The 19555-nt window shown below is 42.1% G+C and overlaps 1 protein-coding gene across 7 annotated transcripts in view; it reads left to right on the top strand.

Annotated features, from left to right (window-relative positions):
- Window positions 1-19555, top strand: part of tmod2 (tropomodulin 2) — a 100582-nt gene that overhangs the window by 29342 nt on the left and 51685 nt on the right. For 4 of the 7 annotated variants that reach the window (XM_038813164.1, XM_038813166.1, XM_038813161.1 and 1 more), the window contains exons 2-4: window positions 4908-5094; window positions 10100-10256; window positions 19513-19536. In XM_038813164.1, the coding sequence (XP_038669092.1) occupies window positions 4969-5094; window positions 10100-10256; window positions 19513-19536 (307 nt within the window). In that variant the 5' untranslated portion in view covers window positions 4908-4968. The remainder of the gene's footprint in view (window positions 1-4907; window positions 5095-10099; window positions 10257-19512; window positions 19537-19555) is intronic. The other 3 variants (XM_038813165.1, XM_038813167.1, XM_038813163.1) reach the window with 1 other exon arrangement.

Genomic DNA, 19555 nt, shown 5'->3' with positions numbered 1-19555 from the left:
GCAAGTGGTTACTTTACAGTCTGAGCCACCTTTTGTTTGAATGCCCTTTTTAAAAAAACTACACTTCTTTCTTAAAAGTTCAATATGTCTGTAAGTAATTTGGGAATTTGATCCATTGTAATTACACTCTTCTGGAATCTGTTACTGTCTTACTTGAGTTTTGTTGTGTCATCTGCAAACTTTGGAATTGTTTCCTGTACACCCAAGCCCAGGTCTCTTAATATATGAATGCTCAGAATACTGACCACAGGGGCATCAACGTACACTTCAAACGATATTTAGACTTGTAAATTGTTGTTGCCTTTTTTGTTATTGGAGGAGGAGAGTGTTGAGTATGATGTGGCATATGGAATGTCAGATGCTGGCTTTGGGCAGGAGAAAGATTTAATTATTTGCAGGCTGTGCCCTGGTCAGTGTTGCAGTATTCAGGTACTGGCAGTTCTTCAATTTCTAATGGTGTGAGATTAAATTGGCACTTATGCAAACCTTTAAAGGCACTTTTTTTGAGTCAGAATGTTAACTTGATTTTCTTGTCTGACAACTGTTATATATAGTACAAGATTTTTCTATTTCGGATAGGAAAATATGTTTACTGCCCTGTTCTGACATTAACATAAATTGACAGGAACCAGTTCTACATTAATCAAAACTGTCCATAAAGGTAATGCATTCAAAAGAATGCTAATGGAACTTTATAGATTACACATTCACTTTAAAAATCCCACGTATTGAAGTCATTAGCTGCTTAAAAAATAACTTTACATTATGCCTTTCACAATCTAAGGATGTCTCCAGCTGCTTACTAAAAATTAATCGATTTACAAGTGTAGTTACTGTAGAAACTGAGTCTGAATCTTGGGGAAAAGATGCTGATGTATTATATTTGATCATCAAAGGTGTATGCCTTGGAGACATGGACAAAAAAAACAAAGACTCTTGGTAAATTTAATGCATTCGAGATGTGGATATATAATGAAATGAAAAAATATATAGGTTATTTTTTAATTATATTTTAAATATATATATATGATATATAGGTGGAAGTTTCACAGCTTAAAACAGGCAGGCAGTGACTAATGAGGAAGTGCTGGAAATGGCTGAAGGAGAGGAAATTAGTGCAGAACATCAGACAAAGATGCAATACTTTGGTCACATTAGAGCAGATGGGGAGGCTGAGATGATTGTTGGAAGGAAAGATCAATGGAAAGATAGATTGGGGAGGATTGGTCAGTTGTACTCGGAGAGAAGATGGAGACGAGACTTGATAGAGGTATTCAAGATCATGAGGGGTATGGACAGGTTAAATAGTGAGGAACTGTTCCCTCAAGATTAGATAAAGAACTAGAGAGCACCGATTCAAAAAAAATAGGCAAAAGTGTAAAAGTGATGAGAAAAAATATTTTCGCTAGAAAACAAATTTCCTGAAAGGGTGTGGAGGCAGGTTTGATCGAGGCATTCAAAAGGCAATTGCATTGCTATCTGAAAATAAATAATGTGCACTGTTACAGGGATAAGGGAGGGGAGTGCAATTCGGTAGGTTGCTTTTGCAGTGAACCAGTGCAGACTCGATGGGTCGAATGCCTCCTTTAGTTTAAAGATTCTGTGAACAGGTCGGAGAGGGCAGCAGAGGAGAAGATGTATGAATGATATAATGGGCTGGATGCAGTTGACCTTTGTGGAATGTGTAAGAAAGGTCAGACAGATGAAGATGACACTAATGAACAAAGTTCTGATGTTGAGAAATGTGGCAACCAATTTCTGCATGGCAAGGTTGCATACAGGCGCCGGAATGTGGTGACGAGGGGCTTTTCACTGCAACTTAATTGAAGCCTACTTGTGACAATAAGCAATTATTAGAAACAGTGAAAAATGATTAGATAATAGTAATGGAACCTACGAGGGAACAAGCGGTCCTAGATCTTGTCCTGTGTAATGAGACAGGATTGATTCATGATCTCATAGTTAGGGATCCTCTCGGGAGGAGCGATCACAATATGGTGGAATTTAAAATACAGATGGAGGGTGAGAAGGTAAAATCAAATACTAGTGTTTTGTGTTTAAACAAAGGAGATTACAATGGGATGAGAGAAGAACAAGCTAAGGTAGACTGGGAGCAAAGACTTTATGGTGGAACAGTTGAGGAACAGTGGAGAACCTTGCAAGCGATTTTTCACAGTGCTCAGCAAAGGTTTATACCAACAAAAAGGAAGGACGGTAGAAAGAGGGAAAATCGCCATGGATATCTAAGGAAATAAGGGAGAGTATCAAATTGAAGGAAAAAGCATACAAAGTGACAAAGATTGGTGGGAGACTAGAGGACTGGGAAATCTTTAGGGGGCAACAGAAAGCTACTAAAAAGCTATAAAGAAGAGTAAGATAGAGTATGAGAGTAAACTTGCTCAGAATATAAAAACAGACAGTAAAAGTTTTTACAAATATACAAGACAAAAAAGAGTGGCTAAGGTAAATATTGGTCCTTTAGAGGATGAGAAGGGAGTTTTAATAATGGGAAATGAGGAAATGGCTGAGGAACTGAACAGGTTTTTTGGGTCGGTCTTCACAGTGGAAGACACAAATAACATGCCAGTGACTGATAGAAATGAGGCTATGACAGGTGAGGACCTTGAGAGGATAGTTATCACTAAGGAGGTAGTGATGGGCAAGCTAATGGGGCTAAATGTAGACAAGTCTCCTGGCCCCGATGGAATGCACCCCAGAGTGCTAAAAGAGATGGCTAGGGAAATTGCAGATGCAGTAGTGATGATTTACCAAAATTCACTAGATTCTGGGGTGGTCCCGGTGGATTGGAAATTAGCAAATGTGACACCACTGTTTAAAAAAGGAGGTAGGCAGAGAGCGGGAAATTATAGGCCAGTGAGCTTAACTTCAGTAGTAGGGAAGATGCTGGAATCTATCATCTAGGAAGAAATAGCGAGGAATCTGGATAGAAATTGTCCCATTGGACAGACGCATCATGGGTTCATAAAGGGCAGGTCGCGCCTAGCTAATTTAGTGGGATTTTTTGAGGACATTACCAGTGCAGTAGATAACGGGGAGCCAATGGATGTGGTATATCTGGATTTCCAGAAAGCCTTTGACAAGGTGCCACACAAAAGGTTGCTGCATAAGATAAAGATGCATGGCATTAAGGGTAAAGTAGTAGCATGGATAGAGGATTGGTTAATTAATAGAAAGCAAAGAGTGGGGATTAATGGGTGTTTCTCTGGTTGGCAATCAGTAGCTAGTGGTGTCCCTCAGGGATCCGTGTTGGGTCCACAATTGTTCACAATTTACATAGATGATTTGGAGTTGGGGACCAAGGGCAATGTGTCCAAGTTTGCAGATGACACTAAGGTGAGTGGTAAAGTGAAAAGTGCAGAGGATACTGGAAGTCTGCAGAGGGATTTGGATAGGTTAAGTGAATGGGCTACGGTCTGGCAGATGGAATACAATGTTCTCAAATGTGAGGTTATCCATTTTGGTAGGAATAACAGCAAACAGGATTATTATTTAAATGATAAAATATTAAAGCATGCTGCTGTGCAGAGAGACCTGGGTGTGCTAGTGCATGAGTCACAGAAAGTTGGTTTACAGGTGATTAAGAAGGCAAATGGAATTTTGTCCTTCATTGCTAGAGGGATGGAGTTTAAGACTAGGGAAGTTATGCTGCAATTGTATAAGGTGTTAGTGAGGCCACACCTGGAGTATTGTGTTCAGTTTTGGTCTCCTTGCCTGAGAAAGGACGTACTGGCACTGGAGGGTGTGCAGAGGAGATTCATTAGGTTAATCCCAGAGCTGAAGGGGTTGGATTACGAGGAGAGGTTGAGTAGACTGGGACTGTACTCGTTGGAATTTAGAAGGATAAGAGGGGATTTTATTGAAACATATAAAATTATGAAGGGAATAGATAGGATAGATGCGGGCAGATTGTTTCAACTGGCAGGTGAAAGCAGAACTAGGGGGCATAGCCTCAAAATAAGGGGAAGTAGATTTAGGACTGAGTTTAGGAGGAACTTCTTCACCCAAAGGGTTGTGAATCTATGGAATTCCTTGCCCAGTGAAGCAGTTGAGGCTCCTTCATTAAATATTTTAAAGGTAAAGATAGATAGTTTTTTGAAGAATAAAGGGATTAAGGGTTATGGTGTTTGGGCCGGAAAGTGCAGCTGAGTCCACAAACGATCAGCCATAATCTCATTGAATGATGGAGCAGGCTCGAGGGGCCAGATGGCCTACTCCTGCTCCTAGTTCTTATTATGTTCTTATAATAAGATTTGGGACGGCACGGGGGAAACAGTGATTAGCACTGCTGCCTCACGGCGCCGAGGACCCGGGTTCGATCCCAGCCCTGGGTCACTGTCCTCCCCATGTCCGCGTGAGTCTCACCCCCATAACCCAAAGATGTGCAGGATTTGTGGATTGGCCATGCTAAAGTGCCCCGAAAAAAAATTGGATACCATAAATTTATTGTAAAAAATATTGGTGATTAAAAAAATATTGGTGAGATGTTGGCCAAGGAACAGGAAGAATTTTGCTTCTTTGAGTAGTTGGGATCTTTAGCACCTATTGGAGAGGACAGGCACTATCTCTGTTTAACTTCCCACTTGAAAGATGATGTGAAGTATCAGCCTCAAAAAGATAAGTCGCGATGGGTTTGAACCTCGAGGCAAGAGTGGGTCTTACAGATAAGGCTGAGTGTAGAGAGGCTCCATTGTTTTAGTTGTGTAACTTGATGCTATCTGCGAAGCAATTACTAAACTGCCTACTTGTGGGGAATTTTCTTCAATTTATGATATGTTCAGGAAAATATTGACATTTCCTTTGAGACTTGTTTTGTAAACGTGAATCTGTGTTTTCGGGGGAAGCTTTACATTGATTTAAAATCTGTTTTTGTGATTTTTCTTTGGCAGCAAGTTACACGTCTGGTTACGGATTGCCTTGCTTAGATTCCGATATATTAAGTGACAAGAGATGGCACTGCCATTCAAGAAGGACCTGGAGAAGTACAAGGATATTGATGAGGATGAACTTCTTGGCAAACTTAGCGCGGAAGAATTGCAACAGCTAGAAAGTGCCCTTGAGGAACTGGATCCAGAGGTGGGGATTGAAATTCTCAATTATTTTTCCACCAGGGATAATGTCGCATCTGTTGGGACTTGATATTATTTCAAAAATTATCCATTAACATCTATTTCTGGAAAAGTTAAACAGGTGGTAATCATCTGAAATTGGTTAATAAAAATACTTAATAAAATTTCAGTAAAGCTTCAAACCTATTTACACCATTGGTGAAGCTTTAAATAACCTTAAACTCAGTACCAGAAGCCTATTACCTTCCATATGTTTAAGTTATGTAAAACAAGCTTGAAATATTATATAGGAACATTATATGCATTTTGTTAACATTTCCGTTCCCCTATCCTCTCGCTCCCCCATGATAATGCACTTCCCGGATCTTTGATTTGACGTGTTTTCTCACATTCTCACTATTCTGTTTAACGATTCAGTGAAATAGAAAATTCAACTTGTGTTCTGTCCTTCACCCACCAATTGTCATGGTGTTGTATTTACTTTCATACTGAGCAACACAATTATATGATATCCAGTTGCAGCTTACAGTCTTAAGTTGGTTGGTTGCGATTTTGGTGTCTTGGGTTGGTGCAAATCATTGCCTATACTTTGATAATTGGTCTCTCAATCTTAACTAAATCTCAAGATGCAACTTTTTTCATTTTGATGTTTGTACATTTAAGTTTGGTAATTTCCCCTCAATTTACTGATCACTCACTTCCTGTGAATATTCAGTATTCACAAAAGTGTTTGTGTCTCTGCTGTTGCCCATTTAACCTATGTGACAGTCTTGGAAAAATTGCAGGAATGAGTTGAGCAGTAGGAAAGGGAGGAAATCTTGAATGTAACATGCCCCGAGGCTTTTTAAGAAAATATTTTTATTCAATGCATTTTCACAGAAATACACAAAATATCAGAAGAACAACAAAACAATTCAATAAACAACCACACCCCACCAAAGAAAATGACAAAAACAGATTTTAAATCCGTGCCCCCCGCCACATCCTGTATTCCTCATTTTAGCCCCCCCCTACTCCCCTCCGGGTGAACCACACTGCTAACCCTTGCGGAGCGAACTTGACCTTCTCCGGCTTCAGGAATTCTGTCAGGTTGCTCACCCACATGCCCGCTTTTGGCGGCTCCCAGCTCCGCCACTCTAGCAAAATCTATTTCTGGGTTATCAGGGAGGGAAAGGCCAAAAGATTGGCCTCTCTCACCCCCTGTACTCTCGGATCTTCCGACACTCCGAATGTCAATCACCTCTGGAATCTGAACCACCCCCAACACCTCGTCCACCACGTTCAAGAACCCCTGCCAGAACCCCCTCAGTCTTGGAACACCCAGAACATGTAGACATGATTCGCAGGCTCCCCTGGCACCGCCCGCACCTATCCTCTACCCCCGCAAAGAACATACTCGTCACCGTCATATGAGCCCTATGCAGCACCTTAAACTGGAAGAGGCTTAACCTTGCACATGATGAGAGTGCGTTCACCCTCCGCCCACGTCTCGGCCCCCACCTACCCTCCCAGCTCCTCCCATTTACGCTTAATATCCCCCATCGGGGTTCCCTCCCACTCCATGAATTCCTTATAGCTATCTGATATTTCCTCCTTCGGCAGCAGCTTGTCCTGCAGCTCCAGGGGTGACAGCACAGGAAAAGACGGCACCCGAATCCCGAACCTGCAGGTACCTAAACCCATTGCCCCAGGCCAATTCCTATGCTTCCTCCAAGACATCCAGCCCTGCAAACCTGACTCCTATAAACAAGTCCCCAAAGCACTCAATTCTGCCTGCCACCACCCTGAACCTTGCATCCAGCTTTGCTGGTGCAAACCTATGGTTATCGCCGATCAGTGCCCACACTGAAGCACCCTCCAGCCCCAAATGCTACCGCCACTGCCCCCACACCCTTAGGGCTGACACCACCACTGGGCTCGCAGAGTACTTGGCCAGCAGGAACGATAAAGGTGCAGCAATAAAGCCCCCAAACTTGTTCCGCTGCACAAGGCTGCCTCCACCTTCCCCCACACCGACCCCTCTTCCAGGGCCCATTTCCTCACAATTGCAATGTTCGCTGCCCAGTAATAGTTTCTCAGGTCTGGCTGCACCTGCCCTGACAGTGGAGCACATCCCACCTCTTAAAATTCGCCTTCATCTGTTACACCAATTGAGCCAAGTTCAGTTTATGCACCCAGCTCTGCGCCAGCTGAATACCCAAATACCTGAAACTAGCCCCTACCACCCTAAAAGGCAGCTTCCCCAGTCTCTTTTCCTGCCTTCTGGCATTGATCGGGATCACCTCACTCTTTCCCATGCTCAACTGATACCCTGAAAACTGGCCGAATTCCCCCCAAAATCTCCATAATACCTCCAATGATGCCCACCACGTCCAAAATGTACAACAGGCCGTCCACATATAACAAAACCCTACACTCGTCACCGCTCAATCCCTCGACAACCTAAGTACCATTGTCAACGGCTCTATTGCCACGGAGAAAAGCAATGGGGAGTGTGGGCACCCCTGCCTCATCCCCTGGCGTAGCCCAAAGTACCTCAAACTCACTCGGTTCGTCCGCATCTCGCATTCGGCGCCCTATACAGCAACCGGGCACAAACCATAAACTCCTACCCAACCCCAAACTGCTCCAGCAAATACTCCCACTCCATTCGATCAAACGCCTTCTGCGAGAGGGCAGCACGATGGTGCAGTGGGCTAGCACTGTGGCCTCACAGCGCCGAGGTCCTAGGTTTGATTCCGGCTCTGGGTCACTGTCCGTGTGGAGTTTGCACATTCTCCCAGTGTTTACGTGGGTTTCGCCCCACAACCCAAAAATGTGCAAGCTAGGTGGATTGGCCACGCTAAATTTCCCCTTAATTGGAAAAAATGAATTGGGTACTGTAAAATTAAAAAAAAAAGAAAGCCTTCTGCGCGTCCATCACCGCCACTACCTCCACCTCCTGTCCCTCTGATGAAATCATGATTACATTGAGTAGCCTCCGCATGTTGGCCGACAATTGCCTTCCCTTCACAAACCCCGTCTGATCCTCACCTATCACCCCCAGCACACAATTGTCAATCTGCGATGTCAGCACCTTCGCCAGTAACATGGCATCTACATTCAATGATATGGGCGGTACAACCCACACTGCTCCAGATTCTTATCCTTCTTTAAAATCAGAGAGATGGAGGCCTGCGACAATGTAGGGGGAAGCTTTCCCCTCTCCCTCACTTCATTACATGCGCTCTGGATCCAACACCACAACCCTAACTCTACCGATCTCCCTCACAACCTCATGCTTCCTCAACTGCCTTTTCCCCATACTCATACTAAGCCCCTCTTGGTCCTCCGTAACTGTCCCACCGCCTTCACTGTGGAAATTAGCCCAAACCCAATCTGGAGCCTCTGCTTCAACATCCCTGTATCTGACGCCTCTGAATATCTCCTGTCCACCCTCAAAATCTCATTGATCAGCGTTGCTCTCTTCTCCCGCTCCACTCTCTCCCTATGAGCCGAGTCGATCTAAACTCTCCCCTAACGACAGCCTTTAGTACCTCCTACAGCGTGGTGGCTGTGGCCTCCCCCGTGTTGTTCAACTCTACATAACCCCGAATGGCAGCCCTCACCCGATCACGCACATCCTCATCCGCCTGCAACCCCACGTCTAGCCTCCACTGTGGCTATTGGGCCCTCCCCTGAGCCACCCTTGAGTCTACCCAATGCAATGTGTGGTTGGAAACAGCAATGCCCGAATATTCCGTGGTGGCCATACCCACCAGCAGCACCTTGTCCATCACAAAAAAGTCAACCCGGGAGTACACCCGGTGCACATGGGAGAAGTTTAAAAAACTCCTTCTCCCTCAGCCTCCCGAACCTCCACGGGTCCTAAGGTACAAAACAGTTGACATAAGTTGGCACACCTTAAGACAGCATTGGTCTACTAAAATGCAGTTCTTTTCTCATAGTGATGATGCACTATTCAGTAACAGTAAATAACTTCAGTAGTTGATTAACCTGAATTAGAATTGGTACAAATGTAGAAATCAATCTGCTTTTTGGCTTTCTTCTTTCTTCATCCCCTGCCCAAACCCCACGTTGACAATGAATTTCAAGTGTTGTCTACAAATATTGTCTGTGTTGTGAATACTCTTTAGAATTCTAGCTCTTTGTCAGTATCCAGGAATCAGACTTTGATAAGATAAAGGGCATTTCCCCTTTCTCAACAATAACTTGCATTAAAATAAGGAATATGCAAGAAGCCAAACTTGGCAAAGTGCAGAGATCTGAGGGTTGTAGAGCTGGAGGGGTAAAGTCATGAGGGAATTGAAATCCAGGATGAGAATTGCCAGACTGGGAACCAATGTAGGTCAGTGAGCATGAGTAAACAAGGCTCTGTGCAGGTGAGGGTGCAGGCAGCAGTGCTTTGGATAACCTTAAGTTTATTTATGGTGGATAGGGAAGGCCATGCAGGAAAATGTTGATCTATCAAGTCGAGAGGTAGCAAAAGCATGGATAATAGCTTCAGCAGCCGATGAGTTGAGGCAGGAGCAGAGTCACATGATGTTAGAGCTGGAAGTAAGCAATCTAGGTGGTGGTGGGGTCTGAAGCTCATCACCAGGTGTTGTATGACACCAGGATTTTATACAACATCACAGAAACATACATTCCAGCAATCAGTTTATTATGCTAATCATTGTGAATGGTGGAGCAAGGAAGGACACACAAAATAGAACAAGACTATCCTATATTTGTACCTTTTTGTATTTTGTCATCATTAAAACTGTTCTGACCTCTGTGTCTTCAATGGAAGCCACATAATTTTTACTATCCTGAATCTAAGTTTCACATTCTGTCCAACCGTATTCCTATAATTTAATGTATATTTTAGAAAAGTCATCAGCATTACCTGTTCTATTTGTAAAGCTTGAGACGTTTTTTGAACTGTATGCTCTTTGTGTAATGTTTAAATTGTGTTTGAAGTACTGTTTTGTTCAGACCTTTTAGATAATGTGTTTTCTCCTATGTTCTAGCATTCACTCCTGCCAGCAGGCTATCGTCAGAAGGACCAGACTGTCAAAACCCCAACAGGCCCCTTTGATAGAGATCAGCTTCTAGCATTCTTGGAGAAGGAGGCATTGGAATATAAGGACAGGGAGGATTTTGTGCCTTTCACAGGGGAGAAAAAAGGTATTGTGCTAGCTTTACTGGGGGCTGCAGGCTGTCATTGTTCTGCTGCATGTTTCTGTCTTCGGGGAGGGAATTAATGATGTTTTAAAAAAAAATTAGAGACCTACCTCAGTTTTACGTCTTTGACTTATAAAGTAAGCAGCAGCGGAGAGATGAAACCACATTCAAATACATAGTTTTCATTAATCTTTCATTATGACATTTAAGTATTACATTTAAAAAGCAATCACTATTTCTAATGTCAGTGCTCAACATATTTAGTCATTGAGAGCATGGTGATGTAGTGGATAGCAATGCTGCCTCACGGCACTGAGGTCCCAGGTTCGATCCCGGCTCTGGGTCACTGTCCGTGTGGAGTTTGCACAGTCTCCCTGTGTTTGCGTGGGTTTCGCCCCCACAGTCCAAAGATGTGCGGGTTAGGTGGATTGGCCATGCTAAATTGCCCGTAGTGTCCTAATAAAAGTAAGGTTAAGGGGGGGGTTGTTGGGTTACGGGTATAGGGTGGATACGTGGGTTTGAGTAGGGTGATCATGGTTCGGCACAACATTGAGGGCCGAAGGGCCTGTTCTGTGCTGTACTGTTCTATGTTCTATGTTCTATTTGCAGGGTAGGTGGATTGGCCACGCCAAATTGCCCCTTAATTGGAAAAAATGAATTGTGTACTGTAAATTTATATTTAAAAAATTTTTTAAAAAATATTTAGTAACTGAAAATTCTCAATTTAAAATCTTCTGAGGTTCATACTTCCTCATGTATGTGATTTAATATTAATAGAGAGCATTGCCCTCCATTTTAGATAAGGTTTTGTCTGTTAATCCAGTCTATATGCATGTTTTTTAGACATTAAATGGAAGGCATTTATTTTATTAGGGCATATAGCAATCAAATACCCTGAAATAGGAGCAATCTTAAGTTTGATTACAGAAAGAGTAAAATTATCTAGAATTATTTTGCATTAATGGGAATTGTGTAGTCCCTGTTGCTGATTGTCAAACATATTTAAAAAATGCAAAGATTCAATTAAACTGTAATAGAATCCATATGAGAGGGTTTGGAACATTCCTACCAGGCATCAGAAAATTTAATTACAGTAATTAAATATGTTAAGATGGAGGAGAAACAGATTTTAAAAAATTGTATAATGGGATTTGGTGGCGGTTCCATCTATTACATTTGTTTTTTTCCCCTGCCGGTTGATGAGAAATCTTAGACCTGGTTTTGGGGGGGCGTGTATTTAGCTCCAAGATGAGTTTTTGTAGCAGTAACTTAACCCCATTAGAGATGTTAGAAGTGGGAAATGCCAAAACATAGCTGTATTAAATGCATACTTAATACTCTAATTAATCTCTTATTCCAAGCAATTTGACTTGACTACTTCACAGTACTGGCATTTCCAAGCAGTAACAGTGCCAAATTGTTCATATTTTCCCCAGTTTTGAGTAATGTCGAGATTAAGCTTCCCGTGACAATAGGCGGTTCTTTTTTGCAAGTTTGTAAACAAGTACAGTTTTTAAAGGCAGAACTGCAAAATCTCAAAGTGGGAAGTAAGATTCCCAAATGCTTAACTCAAGATCTTTCTCATTACAAAGCTACTGGGATGATTGGAACTGGGCTCATGTCCCTTTTGTTTTTGAGTGCTTAGTTTTGTTCTTAAATCAGTCATTTGTCTGGAATGGAAAATTCCCAGGTTTGAGACGGAAGCCATGTTTTTACTGAGCAATAATTTAAAGTCTGTGTTTACATAATGTTAGTTTTCGGAAATGTGATCTGTCTTTGTTTGTGTGCATATACCCGTACATTGTCTTGATCTTTAAGTGCAGAGTTTTTTCAAAAAAACATAAATAAGTTTTAAGACCATTTGGATAAGTAAAAAATACACTTTAGGCACATCTTGTCCAAATACAAAATATAAATAACATTTTAAAAACATATCTTGCTAGACATCAGGCTTAAGAAGGGGAAGTATAAATCTGTAATTTGTAAAATATATATATTTTTAAACTCATGGTTATACTTTGTATCTTGAATTCCCGCTGCGCCCCACCCTTCCCACTTCACTCCATGCCAAGTTCCAGTAATATTAAGCCTCTGAAGAATGGAATTCTTGTAACTTTTTGTGACTAGCAGATTAGCAGAATTTATTTATTGTGATGATTATCATTGAGCTTTCTGACCCTTTCATTAATGCTTTACAGCTGAAATCAACTCTTTCTGCTCTAAAAATTGTTACAATCTGAGACCAGTAATGTTTTAGAAGAAATATGAAATTCCAGTTATTTACTAAAAGGATGAAGTTGCAAGAGTCCATGGTTTAAACCCAAGGAACTTTTACTATAAAAGAGTCACACAAAGTACATTTTAGTTAATCAACTGTGCTATAATACCCAAAATCATCTTTAGTTAAACGTGAATTAACAGGCAAATAGAGGTCTATTATTAAACTATAAATTAGACTTTAAATGGTAGATGCAACTTAGACAGATCTTATGAATTGGCTCAGCAGTCTACTCAGCATATAGATCATCAAGCACAGTCACAAAGTCCTTCAAAACTCTGTCTTCCTTCGGCTTCTCCGCTGGGATCATGCTGATTCTCAACCAACAGTGCTCACAACCAACCCGATTTCTATGGACACGGTCTTCACCAAAAATACCAATGCCTGCAGAACTTTCTCAACCCGGTTTGGGTGGCTTTGGGCAGCATGTAGCACAATGGTTAGCACTGTTGCTTCACAGCGCCAGGGACCCGGATTCAATTCCTGGCTTGGGTCACTGTCTGTGCGGAGTCTGCACATTCTCCCCGTGTCTGCTTAGTTTCCTCCGGGTGCTCCGGATTCCTCCCACAAATTCTGAAAGACGTGTTTGTCAAGTGAATTAGACATCCCGAATTCTCCCTCCTGAACAGGTGCCGTATTGTGGTGACCAGGGGATTTTCACAGGAACTTCATTGCAGTGTTAATGAAAGCCTACTTGTGACATTAATAAAGATTATTATTATTATTATTTTTTTTTATAAATTTAGATTACCCAATTATTTTTTCCAATTAAGGGGCAATTTAGCGTGGCCAATCCACCTACTCTGCACATTTTTGGGTTGTGGGGGCGAAACCCACGCAGACACGGGGAGAATGTGCAAACTCCACACGGACAGTGACCCAGAGCCGGGATCGAACCTGGGACCTCAGCACCGTGAAAGATTATTATTATTATTGATTCACCAATATTAATTAACAGAAATAGCTGGCACAGCGTATCGCTTATCCTCAGCTTCTGGATCTAGCCTCTGTCGTCTTCTTGCCTGTGCTTCACCACTGGATTCATAAACTTCTATTGAGCCTAAGGGCTGTCTGTGTCCTTTTTATATGTTTGAACCAGTTTGTCTTCCCCAGAAGTTTTGGTTTCCTATCTCGCTTTCAGTTTTTGTTTCTTTAGAAACTTTTTTTTGACGGGACGTAGGCACTGTTGGCTAGGCTGGCATTTATTATCTGTTCCTAATTGCCTTTGAGAAAGTGCTGGTGAGGTGCCACATTGAACTACTGTGGGCCATCTGGTGTCGGTACACTCAAGTGTTAAAAGGGAGTTCAGGATTTGAACTCAGCAATAGTGAAAGAAGGACAATGCAGTTCCAAGTCAGGATAGTGGTGTTTTTTTATTCGTTCATGGCATGTGGGCATCGCAGGCTGTGCCAGCATTTATTGCCTATCCCTAATTGCCCTTGAGGGGCAGTTAAGAGTCAACCACATTGCTATGGATCAGGTAGTCACATGTAGGTCAGACCAGGTAAGGACAGCAGATTTCCTTCCCTAAAGGACATTAGTGAACCAGATGGGTTTTTATAACAATCGACAATGGTTTCATGGTCTTCATTAAACTTTTAATTCCAGATTTTAATCAAATTCAAATTTCACCATCTGCAGTGGTGGGATTTGAACCTGGGTCCCCAGAGCATTACTCTGGGTCTCTGGTTTACTTGTCCAGTGACAATACCACTATGCCACCTCCTCCCCCAAGCCCCCTGGCATGAAGAGGAATTGTTGCGAATGGTGAATTTGCTGCCCGTGTCTTTTTAGGTGGTAGAAGTTGCGAGTTTGGAAGGTGCTGTCAAATGAGCCTTTGTGAGTTGGTACAAGGCATCTTGTATATGGTACACAATGCTGCCACTGTGCCTTGGTCGTGTAAGGAGTGAATGTTTGAGATCAGATGCCAGTCAAAGGGGATGCTTTGTCATGAATGGGGTTGAGCTTCTTGAATATTGCTGGAGCTGCTAGCATTCAGGGAAGTGGAGACTACTGTGTCACACTCCTGACTTGTTACACACCCAGAATTCCCAGCCTTTGACTTGCTCTTGTGACCACAGTATTTATATGTCTAGTCCAGTTCAGTTTCGGGTCAGTGGTAATTCGCAAGATGCTGCTGTGGGACATTCAGAATGAAATTGAATGTCAAGAGGAGATGATTGGATTCTCTCTCGTTAGAGATGGTCATAGCCTGGCACTTCTATGGTATAAATATTACTTGTCATTTATCTGCTCAGGCTTGAATGTGTCCAGGTCTTGCTGAATATGACCTCAGCATCTGAGGAGTCACAAATTGTTCTGAACATTGTGCAATCATCAGGAAACATCACCACTTCTGACCTTATGATGGAAGGAAGGTCATTGATGAAGCAGCTGAAGATAATTAGGCCTTCAACATCACCTTGACGAATTCCTGAAGTGATGTCCTGCGATTGGGATGTTTGACCTCCAGCAACAACAACCTTCTTTTGTGCAACGTTTGACTCCAACCAACAGAGAGTTTCCCCCCTGGTTTCTAGGTCTCTTTGATGCTATACTCAGTGAAATGCTGCCTTGGTGTCAGTGACAATTACTGTCACCTCACCCTGTTTGAGTTTTGCTCTTTTGTCTATTTTTGGACCGACGCTGTAATGAGATCAGGAGCTGTGTCCCTGGATGAACCCAACTGAGTGTTAGTGAGCATGTTATTGCTGACTAAATGCTGCTTGATAGCGCGATTAATGACCCCTTCCTTCACTTTGCTGATGATTAAGAGTAGACTGATGGGATGGTAATTGACCAAGTCAGATTTGTCTTGTTTTTTGTGGACAGGATATACCTGGGCAATTTTCCACATTTCCGGGTAGATGCCAGTGTTGTCGCTGTACTGGAATAGCTTGATTAGGGGCACAGCTAATTCTGGAGCACAAGTTCTAGCTTGTTACTTTACTTAGGGGTGTTGTTAGGGCCCATTCCCTTTGCAGAATCCAGTGCCTTCAGCCATTCCTTGATATCACATGGAGTGAATTGAATTGGCAGAAGACAGGATCTGTGATGCTGGGGACTAGGGGCTGGTTTAGCACAGTGGGCTAGACAACTGACTTGTAATGCAGAACAATGCCAGGAGTGTGGATTCAATTCCTGCACCGGCCTCCCCGAACAGGTGCTGGAATGTGGTGACTAGGGGTTTTTCACAGTAGCGTCATTGAAGTCCACGTGTGGCAATATGCTATTATTATTATTTTTATGATTACCAGAGGAGGCAGCGATGGATCATCAACTCAGTACTTCTGGCTGAAGATCGTTGCAAATGCTTCAGTCTCATCTTTTGCACAGATGTTCTGGGCTCCTTCATCTTTGAGGATGGAGATATTTGTGGAGCCTCTTCTTCCAGCGAGTTGTTTAATTGTCCACCACCATTCAAGGCTGGTGAGGAAGGACGATTGCGCTTAGACCTGATCTGTTGGATGTGGCATTGATTAGTTCTGTCTGTTACATGGTGGCTCCTGTTGTTTGGCAAGCAAGTAGTCCTGTGTTGTAGCATCACCAGGTTGACATCCACTGGGAGGTCAATTTTCTTTCTCTGCTTCCTTTCTCAGTTTCCATTTTCAATTAGAACTTGTCTCATAAAGTACAAGCTTTGAAACTACGGATTGCATTTCAAGATGAAGATGGAATTAAATTCAAAAAGCTGTTACAAAGAACAAACAAAACAAAGAAAAATACAGCACAGGAACAGGCCCTTCGGCCCTCCAAGTCTGCGCCGACCATGTTCCCCATCGAAACTAAAATCTTCTACACTTCCGGGGTCCGTATCCCTCTATTACCATCCTATTCATGTATTTGACAAGGCGCCCCTTAAACGTCACTATCGTCCCTGCTTCCACCACCACCTCCGGCAGCGAGTTCCAGGTACTCACTCCCCCTGTGTAAAACAGACTTGCCTCGTAAATCTCCTCTAAACCTTGCCCCTCGCACCTTAAACCTATGACCCCCTAGTAACCCTGTGAAAAGCCTCTCACTATCCATTCTGTCTATGCCCCTCATAGTTTTGTAGACCTCTATCAAGTCGCTCCTCAACCTCCGACGTTCTAGTGAGAACAAACCTAGTTTATTCAACCTCTCCTCCTAACTAATGCCCTCCATACCAGGCAACATCCTATTAAATCTCTTCTGCACCCGCTCCAAATATTTCCTGCTGTATTCGTTCAAAACATGCGACTTGACTGAGTAGGTCTCAAACTTCAGAGATGCTTTGAAGGCTTCCATTTAGGTAGTGCTACTAGAGCAATGTACTGCACCATACTTGAGCGTCGGTTTCTTAGAATCATAGAAAATCTATGGCACAGAAAGATTTTAAAAAAGAAATTTAGAGTACCCAATCAATTTTTCCAATTAAGGGGCAATTTAGCGTGGCCAATCCACCTAGCTTGCACATCTTTAGGCTGTGGGGGTGAAACTCATGCAAACACCGGGTGAATGTATGGCACAGAAAGATGCCACTTGGTCCATCATGTCTGTTTTTATTAGTCACATTACATCAGTCATGAGAACTGCTTTAATTCCAAGGGTGTTTATTTCAAAGCTTTGCATCAAACCAAAAAGTGCATTTGTTTCAAGCCATCATGCATACTTGCTTTTATTACTTTTCCTTGACCATTATAACCTTATATAAGGCTTATTTACGTTGCTAGAATTTGAGCAGATTGAATCAAATTCATGTGCTCCATGTTATTTGTCAATATTGTGCACTGGATGTCTGAGATAGGATCCATGCTAATATCCTCATCTAGGTAAAGATTCTTCTATAAACACCAATAATGCAAGTTGTAGCTGCAACATAACATTTGGGCATTAGCAGAATCTTATTGCTGATACCAACTTAAATCTAGCTTAAATGAAGATAATTGCAAAAATAACCGAGTTTATACCAATAGAAAGCTGATTCCCAGCTACACAAATGGAGCCTTGTGACTAACATGATGTGGATTCAAAAATTTAAGAGCATTCCAGATCAGAAATTTCCAATCTCTAACATTGTTCAATTTGGTAATCTGGGGTTATGGATGTGTCAGGAATGTGGAACTTTGGGGCAGCAGGTGGCGCAGTGGTAGCACTGCAGTTTCATGCCGCCGAGATCCCAGGTTTGATTGTGGCTCTGGGTCACTGTCCGTGTGGAGTTTGCACATTCTCCCCATGTTTGCATGAGTTTCGCCCGCACAACCCAAAGATATGCAAGGTAAGAGGATTGGACATGCTAAATTGCCCCTTAATTGGGAATGAAATGAATTGGGTACTCTAATTTTTTTTTAAAAAGGAATGTGGAACTTTACCGACAATATAGGTAAATTTGTTCCTGATGTATTATAGAACTAAGTGTTGTAATATGGCAATCTTGATGTAATCGCAAAAGACAAAGCTTACAAGTAGCCCTAAAAGCAAAATACTGCAAATGCTGGAAATCTGAAATACAAAAACAAAATGATAGAAAAGCTCAGCAGGCCTGGCAGCATCTGTGGAGCAAAGCAGTCAATGTTTCAAGCCTGTCTGACTATGCTTCAAAGCTCAATAGAGTATCAAGTGCTGGGAGAATTGCGTCATCAAACACCATGGTCAAAAGGGCTTGAAACAAAACATCAGTTCCACTGAGATTCCCTGCACACGGCATAGTTCCTAAGCTTCTCCAATCTTAGAATTGATTTAATCCTTTAAACCCTCGTATCATTCTAGTGAATTTATTCTATACCCGCTTGAGATAAAGGCCCAATAGACTGTTAACTTTTAATTACTAGAAAATCACTCTCTTTTTGTGTGAACAGGACACAAATCTTTGTTCCTCCACAGCTCCTAGTCACTTGACATTAATAAAAATTCAAAATTTTATTTCTCAAATATAAATATTAATTATATTAGAAACCTGAGGCCCAGTATATATTTCTAGAGGATTCCTTTCCCTTGCCTCCTTCATGCTCAAATCCAAATGCTTGGAACTCATCGTATTCTTTGTCACCTAAGATTCAAACCATATATTTAGCTGTCTCTGATGCATCCATCCCTTCCCCTAGCCTACCAAGCCAACTTTATCCAAGATGCACCACTTCCATGAACTGTCTCATTTCTGTAATTTGTCCTTTCTTTCCAATCCTGCCTTCTCCTAGCTCAGCTTCTCCATGAATACCACCCCTTTTTCCCTCAACTTTATTTCCACTGAACTGCTGACCACCCAACTTCCCTTCCTAACTCCCATGGTCTTTCCAGTGTTTAGTTGGAGGAAATGTTCAACTATTTAGTCTGAATGAGGAACAAGTCTGACAACTTGGAGACAGTGGACATACTGAAAAAACTGCATGATTTTATTTGTGTTGTTCTGAAAACTGGCTTTAAATGGCGCACTTCCTAACATTTTGAGACCAGAGTAGGCCTTTCAGCTCCTCCAGTCTATTCTGTCATTCAATGTGATCATGGCTGATCGCTAACTTAATTCTATCTACCCACTGGAATGTAAACTGGATTATCTAGCAATCTTCTTCTTGACCTGTGTGGTTAATTAGTTGGAAAGAGCATGTTTTTCCTTCCAGTATCAATATTGTACATCTATTTTCTCCCTCAAGGGTAACTGGAATGCACAAATAGGATTGACTAGAGATTTGTATTACATAGGAAAAAGCATCTAATAGAAAGTCTTGCATGTACTAAATAAAGGAACATGTCATGTATGACCTAGCTCTTTTGCATGATGCTGTTTTTCTTGGTTAGATTTTCTTGTAGTGTTATTTGCTTCATGGATTATGGTGGTAATGCATGGACTGCTAAATGCCAACTTGGGTTGCATTGAAATGTACTGTTTCTGATTAAAGGTAACCTTTATTTTGGATACTTGCATATCTCTGCTGTTTTGCTTGTCTATTGTCCTTATTTTTTCTGGATTTCTGTATTTTGCTAACCTCTGCTCTCTGCTGCTCACCCTAATGCCAACCACAGGAGCAGCAGCTTCCAGTGCCTCAGGTGAGATTTCTTGGTTCAA

Source organism: Scyliorhinus canicula, chromosome 12, assembly GCF_902713615.1.
Source record: "Scyliorhinus canicula chromosome 12, sScyCan1.1, whole genome shotgun sequence".
NCBI lineage: Eukaryota > Metazoa > Chordata > Chondrichthyes > Carcharhiniformes > Scyliorhinidae > Scyliorhinus > Scyliorhinus canicula.
The sequence above is the reverse complement of the archived record's forward strand: the minus strand, read 5'-3'. Positions and strand labels throughout refer to the sequence as shown.